At 36.3% G+C, this 14,360-nt stretch overlaps 1 protein-coding gene across 14 annotated transcripts in view; it reads right to left on the reverse strand.

The window, feature by feature from the left end:
• Positions 1–14,360, reverse strand: part of MPDZ (multiple PDZ domain crumbs cell polarity complex component) — a 174,878-nt gene that overhangs the window by 41,539 nt on the left and 118,979 nt on the right. For 12 of the 14 annotated variants that reach the window (XR_004030622.1, XM_030814986.1, XM_030814875.1 and 9 more), the window contains 3 exons: positions 12,156–12,248; positions 4,344–4,521; positions 1,447–1,557 (listed from right to left, as the gene is read on the reverse strand). Coding sequence is in view for 13 of the 14 variants with exons in the window: in XM_030814986.1 (XP_030670846.1) it covers positions 1,447–1,557; positions 4,344–4,521; positions 12,156–12,248 (382 nt within the window). In the remaining variant the exon portion in view is untranslated. The remainder of the gene's footprint in view (positions 1–1,446; positions 1,558–4,343; positions 4,522–12,155; positions 12,249–14,360) is intronic. The other 2 variants (XM_030815042.1, XM_030814933.1) reach the window with 1 other exon arrangement.

The raw sequence follows: 14,360 nt of genomic DNA on the forward strand, positions 1-14,360 counted from the left end.
CTACCATTTGGCAAATTTTCTTTCTGAATGGATAATTATTACCTAACAATAAACAACCGAATGATTAAAAATTGCAGATGTTGAAGTGCTTACATTAAAAACTACTAGATTCACTCTTTACAGTAAACCCAGACCAGAGTTACACCTGTCTTCACAACAGAAGGAAGGGCCAATAAAATAAATCTGGTCACTTTACAGTCCATGGCATAGAATATTGATAAGTTACTTTGACAGAGCTCATCTAAAGAGCTGTTGGTTATTTTCATCATTTGAACCTTAACATCTTAAATTCTTAATTTCACAGGTTAAACTGAGCCCTTATATCTTAAATTCTTAACTTTACAAGTTAAAATTAAATATATTTTGCAGATAAAATTAAGTATTTTAAGTTTTAGATGATGCCTTCAACTTCCCTCACATATGTTGATATTTTTGTTTTAAAGACAACCAACCTTAAAAACTAGTAAGCAGGAAATTCAAAGAGAATCACTATGATGGGGGTTGTTAACTTAAATCCAAAAAAGGAGTCTGTAAGTGCTTCAGGACATCTAGGAAATGGTATGCAATTTTTGAATGGATGTGTATGTTTCTAAAGAACTTTCAAGGGGTATGTGAATCCAAAATACTTAATAACTGCTGCATGTGAATATTTTTTTTTCATGAGGCATAAAGAAGGAGTTGAAAAAACAGTTTTAAACTCTTGGCATAATTTTCATCTTCAGCATCAAGTCATATGAAATCCAAAGCCTCGCTCTGTATCTTTGTTAACAACATTCATTAAATGTAACTTACATTTTCTAAAATGTTTTTTAACGCTATTTTACCTGTGGTGACTGATGGCAAAATGGGTTGGTAGGTTTCTGTCCACCAATAGCTATACAGTGATGAAGAGCTATACAGTGATTGCGGCTAGAGTATAGCAATTATGAAATCACCTGTAAACAAACCAAATCTACCCTGTGAAATTTAACGTTCAGTGGGATACACAAATACATGAACGATCACTCACAGATGATTATGGGATTGTGTAAGTAGGAGATTCTGTCTAGAGAATACATTTCAAGAAAATGTCATTTCTTTGGTTTCTAAGGGGCTCCACTAGAGATCACTAGACATTAACCTGAATTATGATGCCACATTCCTTTTAATAACTTGTATATTTTGTGATTAAAATGAATACTAATAATTAACCATCTAGATACCTAGAGATACTAATAAATCTACTTCTGTGTATATTCAACAGACCTCAAAAATCTTTATTAAACATGGTGGAAGGGATTTCCAGGATAACTCAATTTCTGGGAAAGCAAAACAAACTTCTAACAAGTCTTCTGAGATTTGAAAAATCACTATCTTTGCTCATACAGACAACTTGGCCCTTGATACATTAGATTCCAAGTTGAACACTGTTTGGATATGCCTACCTTGCCCTTTGTGTTCGCTTACCCTTGGTCTGTTTATAATGCTCTGTACCATAAAGACTACAGGGTTGCCTGCTTTCCGAATGGCTTCCACAGCTTGTTCATGGCTTGCATCTCTGAGGTCCATTCCATCCACCTGCAATGGAAGGCCTCAGCTTAACATTTCAAGAATCTATAGAACAACAAAAAAAATGTGTGGATATGGAGTTTTAGGGATACTTGGTTAGACTCCTAGAAAATCTGTTTTAATATCAAAAATAATTGAGACTACATGTGAAGCTGCAGAACTTTCTGTCTGTCCAGCAGACTTGTGGTCCCTTGCTTTGGACACATATCTCTGTCTCCAATAATCAGTTCAAGTCATAATCAATTGAAATGAAGGCTCTGCTTCTGCACTGTTTACATTGCTCAGCGGCTCCTTCAAATTAAAAAATCAGTATCATTAATGAAATTATATGAGGGAACTATCTAGCAGCACTGTCTTCAACATGAAAGTCACTGTACTAATTTTCTTCTAATTGATTACAGGGTGGTTTGGGAAGTAAGGGGTGATGCCTTGTATAATTTTCTCTGTACAGGGAAGCTTGAAGTTCAAAACAAAATTCTGATATCCAGAAAAATCAGATAATGGTAAGGTTAGTTTTGCAAAAGAATCCTTGCAGTAGATATGACAGGAGCTGGAAGCTAAGAAATTGTGTTTATTTGTTAGTAATTCTCATATAGTTTGACAATGAAAGTTATTTTGTAAATTTTATTGATCATGGTTTGCCTATTGATCAACTCAGCTTACACACTTTATGAATAAGAAGGAAAATAGTTTAAAAGGCCAAATGCTAATCCTGTCAGAAAACTATAGGATGTTAGTAACATTTTATTGTTTCCAATTACCATGTTATGATATATACAACAAAAGAGTAAATCCAGAGTGGACACAACTCTAGAAAAGAACATTATTAGATCTTTGTATAGAACATTATCACCTTTAAAAGAATTTTATAGATTTAGATAGAAACTTCCCTCAGGTTGATACTTAGATGACAACTTTTTTTTCAGTGCATATTAAAATAGCTTCTAACTTTTTTGTAGAACAAAAGTCAGTATTCACGTCTACCATATGTCTACTATATATACCATTCGTGGAAAAATTTAACAGGATGTTAATTATCTTTGCTCAAGACCAAAGTATTCCATTCTCAGAATGGAATAATTTGCAGATCTGCACTCACCTAGTCTATACACATTTTGAGAAACTCTTAGTAGAGACACGCTTTAGAATCCTCAGGATTACAGAGGACTGAGGCTTTCTACATACTAGAAAAGCCCTTGCAATATGGCACAAATCACTGCTAAATTGCATACAGTATTTTAAAATGCACAAAAAAGTTCTTTCTTTTCCATTTCAAAGGTGAACTTTAACTTTTTAAATATATTTAAACAACATTTGAGAGCAAATTATGACCATTCTTGTCTACAGAAAAAAAAAATCTCTTTTTCTATTTAGGTCAAAGGTATTTAATAGTGAGGTATGCATAAAATAAACTTCTTAGTGATAATCCAAAATTTGAAATTTAGGTAGCGTCCTAAATAAAGGAGTTCGTTAAAAGGGGTCTAAGATATCATCTAATGAAAGAATGCAGGAGAGAGAAAAAGCCTATCATTCTCCCTTATAAATGGTCATCAAAAAAAAAAAGGACATGGTGCCTGTTTTCTCTCAGGTCCCAATCTTCTTCCATCTAAGGCTCTCAAACACAGTCAGTCAATGAAGGAATCAATTGATTATCAAAACGTTCATTTAAAGTCATGGTTGATATGTTATAATCTTCTTCTAAACGATTAAAGTCTTCCAATGTATAAGTTATATGGGTTTAGAAAATGAGAGTCACTTGTATAAAGTAAATATAATGGTCATTACAGTGGTAATAAAATTGTCTTTATTTGGAAGTTGTCTCTTTTAGTCTACTCTGTAAATCCTGAAAACTCAGAAAATCTGGGTCAGGTACTCCTTTCTCTATCCTTCTAAATAAAATTATGCTTATCCCAATCAAATAATTTATCACACTGTTCTGAAGTGACTTGATTACTTGTCAAGTCTGTCCCATTTGGCAGGCAGGCACACTGCCTTGTTTACTGTGGGATGCCCAGAGCCTGTTATAGCACCTGGAACGCAACAGCTGTTCCAGGAATATTTGTTGAGTAAATGAGTAAGTGACTTATGAGAGGAGAGTCTATTTAAAATATTGAACTTTGCTTTGAATTAAGAAATTACACACAACTTGACATGCTTCTAACACATAACAAAATGCACATACATGTGCACACACATGCACACAGGCACACATACAGAGCCTTCATTGATGAATGAACACAGCACTGAAAAGGAGCGAGATCCTGGCCTTGACAGAGAAAGATTTACATGAAAGGTAACTGAGGTGTCAGCATTAAATATGTTACTAAAAAAGACTCACTTGGAAAAAAAAAAACTCATCCAACAAAGTTTATCTGCAATGAAATGATAATAAAGTACTTATTGAAATAAAATCTCATTAACTTAATTATATCTACATTTTGTGTGTGTACATATACATACATTGTATGTCTATGTAATCTTAATTCAAAATGTTTCCCTAAGAATTGTGCTTTGTTCTTTCAAACAGAACATAATTATTTTACCTTGGAGCCAATTTTTTTTAAATGGTTGGCTTTATCTCCAAACATCAGTCTCTATATCAAAACCTATAATCTGTCATTATATACATGAGAAAATTATGTATGAAAATAAACAAATAAGAAAGAAATAATTTAACCACACACATATTTTACTCAAATGCTGGGTTGAGTAACTAGTATGAAGATGACAATTCCCTTGGTACAAAGGATGGAGCAGGTGAAAAATTTTAGCACAGAAAGCTCACTAGAGGGTACCTCTACGATTCTATCTCCAGGTTTCAAGGTTCCATTTTTGCCAGCTGGACTATCTTCCAGAACATGTTTGATGAAAATGCCCCTCATCACTTCTCCGTTGCTTAGCCGACTCCCCATCCCTCGTCCACCAACAATGCTGATGCCTAAGGATTTGCTTGGTTCTCTCCAGAGTTCCACCCTAAAAAATAAATAAAATTTTCAACTCTTAGGAAAAACCATAAGGGTAAAGCTTCATGATGCTGGATTTGGCAACCATTTCTTATATATAACACCAAAGGCACAGAGAACAAAAGAAAAAATAGATAAAATGTACTTTATCAAAATTAAAAACTTCTGTTCATCAAATGATACTCTCAATAGAGTAAAAAGGCAACCAACAGAAAGGAAAAAAGTATCTGCTAATAACATATCTGATAAAGGATTCATATGCTGAATACAAAGGGAACTTCTAAAACTCAACAACAACAACAAAAAAAAACAAGTGGTATAAAACATGGGCAAGTGTCTTGAAGATATATAAACGACCAATAAGCACATGAAAAGATGTTTAACATCACTAAATATTATGGAAATACAAATCAGTAAGATACCATCTCACATCCAACAGGATGGCTACTACCTACTAAAAACACACACACACACACACACAGAAATTAACAAGGATGCAGAGCATTTGAAACCCTTGTGTACTGTTGGTAAAAATGTAAAATGGTGCAGCTGCTATGGAAAAGAGTATATAGGGTCCTCAAAAAATTAAAAATAGAATTATCATATGATTCAGCAATTCCACTTGTGGGTATTATACCCAAAATAATTCAAAGCAGGATCTCAAAGAAATATTTATACACCCATGTTCACAATAGCCAAGAGGTAGAAGCAAACCAATTATCTATCAAGAAATGAGTACATAAAATACTATATACATTCAATATTATTCATCCTTTAAAAAGAAGGAAATTCTGAAACATACCATAATATGAATAAACCTTGAAGACATTATGCTAAGTGAAGTAAGTCATCTAAGTAAAATAAAGGACAAATGTCATTTAATTTCACTCATATAAGATACCTAGAGGTACCAAATTCATAGAGACAGAAAGTAGAATGATGGTTGCCCGGGATAGGAAGAGAGAAGAAAGGGGAGTTATTGCTTAATGGGTATGGAATTACAGTTTTGCAAGATGAAAAAAGTTCTGTAGCTACACGGTGGCGGTGATTGCAGAGCAATGCAAATGTACTTAATGCCACTGAACTGTACACTTAAAAATGGTTAGGATGGCTTAAAATAATAATAAAAATAGTTTAACACAATGGAATAAAATGTCATACATGTTAATTTTTACAAATATTACTTTGCTCAATTTATTAAGGTTTTACTAGTAAAACAAGATAGTTTAAAATACCTTCTCAATTACGTATCTTGTAGAATCTGATATTAATGTATTTCTGAAAATGATTTGTTATAAGTAAAACTGGACTCATACTCCAGGCTGTGGCACATACCAGTGTAAAAGGATAATTTTACAGGATCTTAGTATCACATATATTAAGTAATCAAAAAATTCAGCTACTGCTAAACAGATCGTAGCTTCTAAGCTTAGCGACCACATCAAGGGAAAGAACACTTCTGCACACACTATGTCAGAAACTCACCTCTATAGAAGAAGTCATTCTTGCCAAGGCAGACCTGGTCACTAACAGTCAGGACATGAAGAGCAGTGACTGCCAAAATCCTACAGGGTATGATTCTCTCACTACCACCCTAACCTCCCCTGCCGATATGGTTTGGCTGTGTCCTCACCCAAATCTCAATTTAAACTGTAGCTCCCACAATTCCCACGTATTGTTGGTGGGACCCAGTGGGAGGTAACTGAATCATGGGGGCAGGTCTTTCCTGTGCTTTTCTCATGATAGTGAATAACTCTCACGAGATCTGATGGCTTTATAAAGGGGAGTTTCCCAGTACAAGCTCTCTTATCTTGTCTGCCACCATGTGAGATGTGCCTTTCACCTTCCACCATGATTGTGAGGCCTCCCAGGCCACGTGGAACTGTGAGTCCATTAAACCTCTTTCTTTTGTAAATTCCCCAGTCTTGGGGTACGTCTATATCAGCAGCATGAAAACGGACTAATATACCTGCCATGGGCTCTGTACTTTCCTCTCTCCACTCTAGCTACCACATCATCTCCTTACTATTCCTTAAGTTCATCTGGTATGCTCCCGCCTTGGGGCCTTGGTGCTTGCTATTTCCTCTGTCTTGAATACATTTCCTATACCCACAAAATAAAGACATGAATTCATATGTAATAACTGCAAATAGCTATAAGAGCTATGAGTATATTTAAAGCACATACATCTTGTGAAAAGGCAGGATGTAAGAAAGAGTAAGGTGATCTGCAGTGAGGTCTTTGGCCGAGATGAGTCAGAGCTCAGGGTGTTGGAGGAAAATCGACAGAACTTTAAGATGATGAGACCCTGCAATCTGCTCCATGCTGCACAAAGGAAGACAATGTTCAATGTTAAGTAGGATAAGACAGCATTGTCAAACATGTCTTCAACACTGACATTTAAGGAGTTCCTAGAGAAGAGGAAAGGTTGAAGTAAGGACTCCTGCAAAATGATTGAGGTAAGAAGAGGCTGGGGGTGAAAGAGCACCACAGAGAGGAAAGGATGGGAACCAGTTGAAATGAAAGCAGACGCTGAGGCACATCTTCCTTTGGCCAGTAACTCTTTTTCTTGACTGCAAATCTATAACTCTAGAAACTACCTATTTAGTTTGAAAGGACCTTACCATGATCCTTGATCTTAAAAAATTTTTGTTAATAAACTAGTTAAAATCCTATTCATTGTTTTCTCTTACTCCAGAAATTCTGTGACAGAAAAGAACCAACATGCACCATCCTTCCCTGTTTTTGTTTGTTTTTGTTTTTGTTTTGAGACAGGGTCTCATTCTGCAGCCCAGTCTGGAGTGCAGTGGCATGATCATAGTACACTGCAGCCTTGACTTCCAACCTCAATGTCCTGGGCTCAGGAACTCCTAAGCTCAAGTAATCCGCCCATCTCAGCCTCCCTAACTGCCGAGATTACAGGCATGAGCCACCACAACTGTCCCTTCCCTGTTTTCTTAAAGCAGTTCCTAAGGCAAAGTGGCAAATGAGTTAGTAAGTTTAGCCATTGCACATATAGTACATTTTACATATAGTAAGTTCAGCCACAAGTGTACATATTTAACAATACAGAATACATAGGTAGGACTCCTTAACTCTTTTCTTAAAAATAAAAAAAAATAAAAATAAAAAAGAAAGAAGGAAAGAAAATGTCTCCAAGGGCTCTTTATGTTTGGTGCAAATTAGAAAGTGATTCTTATGACTCTTTGAGTAATAAAAAAAAAAATAAGTAACAGCAAATGTTTATTAAGGGGTTTACCATGTCCTCAGTATTATTCTCTGAGTAAGTTACATATACTTGCATTTAATTTTCACATCATACCTATAAGGTAGACATTCTTTTTTTTTTTTTTTTTTTTTTTTTTTTGAGACGGAGTCTTGCTCTGTCCCCCAGGCTGGAGTGCAGTGGCGCGATCTCGGCTCACTGCAAGCTCTGCCTCCCGGGTTCACACCATTCTCCTGCCTCAGCCTCCTGAGTAGCTGGGACTACAGGCGCCCGCCAACACACCCGGCTAATTTTTTGTATTTTTAGTAGAGACGGGGTTTCACCGTGTTAGCCAGGATGGTCTCAATCTCCTGACCTCGTGATCTGCCCGCCTCGGCCTCCCAAAGTGCTGGGATTACAGGCTTGAGCCACTGTGCTCGGCCAAGGTAGACATTCTTACTGGCCCCATTTTACAAAGAAAAGAAGAGACGCAGAGAGGTTAAGTAACCTTTGGATAATAGCACCTTTGCTCTCATAGGGTTTGGCACAGATAGCAAAATACCCTCCCTGTAAGGAAAGGTTGTAAATCCTTAAAACAATGAAGAAGATAATCAAAGACAGAACTGCCAGAATGACACAGTAGTGAGAAACCAGACATTTATTCACTGAACAGAGAATAGAAACACAGTGAAAGAAAAAGGAGGCCTAGAAAAGAAACAACTACAGAATATGTTCACTTCAGAGATCATTATGTAGGGAAAAAAAAGGCAGCCTATTTGAGTTTTATACATAGGTTTAAAAAGAATGAAATTCAGGAAGACACAGGTAAAACACAGCTCTGAGGCCAGATTGCCTGAGCTGTGAACTGAGTCTCTGGGTTCTAGTCCTGCTCTTTTGCTACTTAATGATGATGTGACACAGGGCATTTACTTAGTCTCTGTCTTACTTTCCTCAGCTGTGAAATAGCCAACAAGAGTCTCTATACAGAGTTTCTGTGAGGATTAATTAATACATGTAGAGTCCAAAACAAAAGCTTTGGCACATAATAAGCAATCAATAAATCTTTTATTACTAGTTATGATGGTGGTGGTTGTGGTGGTGATGAAGGTGATGATTACTGCAGTAATGAAAGCAAGATATGAAACTGAAACTCAATCCACATAACAAATGAGCAAATGTTCACCATAGCTGATCAATCCTGTTATACCTACCACACCTTGTTTATTAAGAAAGGGTACCATTTTCCACCCATTAGATTGACAAAAAAACTTTTTAAAAAATGATCATATGATGTGGTAACAAGAATGTGGGGAAAAGGGAACACTATATATTGGAAATAGAAATAAAAATTGGTATAGCAGCCAGGTGCAGTGGCTCAACACCTGTAATCCCAGCACTTTGGGAGGCCGAGGTGGGTAGATCACGAGGTCAAGAAATCGAGACCATCCTGGCCAACACGGTGAAACCCCATCTCTACTAAAAATACAAAAATTAGCTGGGCATGTGGTGCACGCCTGTAGTCTCACCTACTTAGGAGGCTGAGGCAGGAGAATTTGCTTTAACCCGGGAGGCAGAGGTTGCAGTGAGCCAGGATCGTGCCACTGCACTCCAGCCTGGCAACAAAGTGAGACTTTGTCTCAAAATAATAATAATAATAATTGGTATAGCAACCTTAAAAAGCAATTTGACAACTGAAAGTAAAAAATGCATATAAACTTACAGGCTAGTAATTCCAATTCCACTTCCGGATATATTCCCTAGATAAATTTTCATGTGTAAGTATAAGGAAATAAATATATTTACTGAACGGAATTATTATAATAGCAAATAACTATTAGCTATCTAATATGAATCTGACAATGAATAAACTATGGTATATTCATATATTGAAATGCAACACAACAACTAAATTGAATGAATTAGATCTTTAAGTATCAAGCTTGATAGATTTACAAAACGTCAAGAATTGAGAGAAAAATTAAGCAAAATGGAAAATAATACATGTAGTAGTATAATATCAATTGTGTAAAATGAAAATCACAAGCAAAATAAAATACAACCTATTTTATAATCTTAAAATTTATATTTTGCTAAAAAAGTCTCTATTTTCATACAAAGTACATTCTTGTTGATTTCATGAATGACTGTCCCATCATGTTTCCAATGCTATGAACCATGTTCACAACACTAACTCCTAATTTATTAAAAGCTCTGGCTACTCCATTAAGCTTTCTTCTCATGTTCTACGAACTTCCCCTAGAAGTAGCTTAGTGCATCTAGGGGAACCACTACACTAGTGAGTACAGAGTACCTTCTTAGAAGGATTTACAGAATCTTTGGAGGTATTCTTCACGTAAGGTTGTTAGCACCTTTAGAGCTATCTTAGGATTGCATGAAGGTTAAAAGCATAAAAATTTTCCAGTCCAGAAGTTATGTTCTTCTTTCTCATAAGAAAATTTCATGATTTCTGTGTCAAAGGCTTTCTCTACGCTTAGGTATCAGTGACAAATATTTTATCAATATAGACAGAGCCAACCACTGACTCACTATGTGCCAGGCACTCTGCTAAGGATTTTAGATGACACTGCATTTTCCCCCAAATTCAAAAGATTCTATTATTAACCTCATTTTACAGATAAAGTAGCGGAGACCTAGCAGAGATTAAGAAACTTGTCTTAGAAAGTATCAGAGCCAAAATTCTAACATGGCTCTCACTGACACCAACCATTTTGCATACTGCCTTCTGTATTAATCCTCTTTCACGCTGCTGATAAAGAAATACCTGAGACTGGGCAATTCACAAAAGGAGGTTTATTGGACTTACAGTTCCACATGGCTGGGGAAGCCTCACAATCATGACAGAGGCAAGGAAGAGCAAGTCACATCTTATGTGGATGGCAGCAGGCAAATAAAAGAGCTTGTGCAGGGCAACTCCCGTTTTTAAAACCATCAGGTCTCCTGAGGCCCATTTACTATCAGGAGAACAGCATGGGAAAGACCTGCCCCCATATTCAATCATCTCCCACAGGGCCCCTTCCACAACATGTGGGAATTATGAGAGCTACAAGATGAGATTTGGGTGGGGACACAGAGCCAAACTATATCACGTTCTAAAATCTACTTTTCCTCTCATAATATTGTTACTAAAACTGACCAACCCATCTTTTTTTCCTGTGATTACTGTCCTCCTAAATAATTCAAGTTTATCACTATGACTACCTGCTACAAAACAGTTTCATTTAACTTATTTCTACCTCTATCCACAAATAAATAAGACACTTAATACCTCAGAATATATTTTCTGCCACAGATCTAGCACTTATACCCTGTTCTCAATGTAGGCAGCACTATAGAGAGCTTGGGATTTTTTAAGTGAGTTAAGTGACTTTTGAAGAAATTCAAATAAGAAATTCATTTTAGATGGCTGGAAATACATGCTGCTTCTTTGAAAGCAATATAAAATAATGTTTTTTATATTTTAAAAATTATTTAAATGTGGTGGCTGCAGGTTATCACTGGTGGGCAGGGGACATCATTAAATTGCACTGGCATTTATGAATATTACAAATTCTTCTCTTGAGCATTTTATTTATTCACTATGTAACAAATATTAATGTTTACTGAACACAAAGCACCATTGCGATGGTGACCTTTAGGTCTGTTTGGGATGGATGTCCACTGATTACCTATGTTTTACTCTTAATGTGAAATATCTTGTGTTCTTAAATTGTTTCATGTGTCTCTACATCTTGCCCAGCCAAATACATTAGAGGTTCCTTGAGGCAGGATTTGCATCTTCTATTTACTTCCTTGTTATTCACAAAATCATTGGCTTTAAGTCTAGGTCCATAATCAGGACTCAGTAAATTCCTATTAAACTAAAGTTGATTTTACTCAGCATAAACACATCAGTATGCTTTAGTGATGCACGTGATACATCTAAGTATATTTGAGGATGTCATCTTATCTATTATACATGAAACTGGTGCTAGACAGATTATGACTTAGGATAAACTCGGCCTGTGGTAACAAGGCTACAAGGGTACTTTTACACACACACACACACACACACACGTTTTGAATATAAATGTTTGCCTATCTAGTTTCTACAAATGCTAGGTAAAATTTAAATGAATACTTTTTGGTATACCTAAGATAAAACTCTACAGAATGTATTATCCATTGCAACTATCTATGCATAATTTTCTTTAATTTAGTCCCTACTATGTGCCAGATATCTCCATATATGTTAGTTTTAACCCTGTGTGATACACATTATTCTCTTCACTGTATATATGAAAAAATGATGGGTTAGAAATATTAAACAACTCACCGGATATGACAAGAAGCAAGTTGTAATCCAGTATTTGAAACCACACCTGCTTATCTTTAAACACTATATATCCATTGAGTGGACAGAAGACAGAAATAGTCCTTACCGCCTGGGCTGATTCCAATTGCTATATGCTGTGTTTTGAAGTTCGCTTTCTTCACCCTCTCCCTCTTCTCGCTCTGGTAATTCTGGAATGTCTCTGGTTAAAGAATTACACAATGAGTACCCCAAAATCCTAGTAAAAACATGCAAGATTATATGTACTCTACTATTGATTTAGCTAAAAATGCAGGACTGTTTTATATTTTCACCATACATGGCCGTAAGTCTAAAATATTTTTACATCAGGGGAAGAAAAACCTAACCAAACAAAATTAAAACCTTGCTTTAGAATCAACCTACCATAGCGTAGAGCTGAACACTAAGACTCTTATCTAGTCTGTTTTCCCCCTGATGAGACATGGGAGCATAAAGGAAAGGAATGCGGAAAATGGGATAAATACCAGGTTTGTAAAGAAAACCCATTGAACAAGCATGTCTTAAATTCCTATAATGTGCAAGAAGCTAGAAACACCATGTAGGTTTTAAGCATGTATGCACAGCCCTGAACCCTGTCCTGAATGAATTTCTAATCAAGTTTGCCAAGAGTTTAGTATCTCTGCTTCCTAAGGATGGACCAATGATTTTCTTTCCATTTTTGAAAAAATTAAGTGAAAGGCTTTGGTCCAGCTTCACCCCATCCAGAGGAACCTGGCACAGAATACTTCTTAAGGGAAGCAGTTTATAACGCGTCTGTGTTCAAGGTCACCTTCCGTTTCTGTAGCAATTTAGATTTTTGCCAAATTTCAGGCATGTAACAAAATGTGTCCAGTCTACTGATTGACTGTAAAGAAAACTGTATAATAATAACAACATCAAGAAATATTTTGTTAGTCCAAAGGAATACTTTGTATCAATAAATGACGCTGAGAGGACAATAGAGAATGGTTAAACTGATTACGGTCTATGCCTTGGCTGTTGGTAAAAACTGGATTTCTAAAGAAACATGTCCACATATTCCTCTTAAAGCAGAGAAGGCTATAAAAATTCTGATTCAACAAATGTTTTCAGTTGATATTTACAGAAATTGAAGAATCAAAAGAAAGCATGTAAAATTACAGCCATTCTCCCCTGACAGGAATAGTGAACTCTTGCAACTGACATAATATTTTGAATTCAAGATCAGAAGTCATCTAATCCAGTCATCCATCTGAGCTTGAATGCGCTTTGCAACATTTCTGGCAAGCAAATGTCCAGGCTCTCCAAGAACATCTCATTCTTTCTTGAACCTGAATGTTAAGTTTTCGTTTTGAAGCTTTTAGAATAAAATCTATTTGCTATAGGTCCTACCCACTGATTTTGTGTTTGAATTTCCCTCCTGTGCAATTAAAGAATAAAGCTCTGAATGAGGGTAAGGTTCCTAGAGTCTAAGTCTGACACTAGGGTAGGACTAGTGGGAAGAGCTCCAAGAGGGAGATCCTAAAAACGATGTCAAAGAGTTGACAGAGAAATAGTAAAAGTGAAATCTTTGTCCAGAGGATGCAAGACACAGAGGTAAAAACTAGCCCTAACCTGGAAATACAACAGGAGAGAGTATGATGAAGAAAGCAGAGTTAGAAGACAGACAAGAATTAGAACTTAGAAACAGTCCTTAAAATATTCAGTGACAGCCAGGGGATGGGGGGAGGTCCTTAGCCCTAAAGCCTAAGCAGTGGGAGCTATTCAGAAACACTGTAGCCACATTGCATCTTGCTTCTTCCTTTTTAGGTACAAGAAGATAAATATCCTGAATAATCCAATACAAGGACCCCAGTATCTTCAGATGATTCTATAATCTTGAATCCTTTCACAAACCCCACATATGCTCCTTTATATGTGCTGATTATTGTTTACTCATCTTAGCGTGTGGTTTCAGGGATTCAAGTGTCATGTCTTCCTGCAGGCACTCAGCCAAGAAAGAAGTCAATCAACTGCTTTTCCACTGTGTTAAACCACTGAATACCAACAAAATTGTTATCAACTATAATAAGTAGATCTCTTTATATCTGCACATATGTACCAGGTAAAGTAACTGGCAGAAAGCCACATGGTGAGAAAGACACATGATAAGAAAGACACTGGCAGACGGCATAGGTGAGATTTGGATTGAGGCCATCTTACCATAAAACCTGAGTTCTTAACTTCCATGCTATGCTGCCACATATTTTTATATGGCACAGGCTTCGTAGACTTGTGCAATTCCTTCCTTGCATCCAATGGTAAGAACATGGAG

The sequence above is a fragment of the Nomascus leucogenys genome, chromosome 1a (assembly GCF_006542625.1).
Source record: "Nomascus leucogenys isolate Asia chromosome 1a, Asia_NLE_v1, whole genome shotgun sequence".
NCBI lineage: Eukaryota > Metazoa > Chordata > Mammalia > Primates > Hylobatidae > Nomascus > Nomascus leucogenys.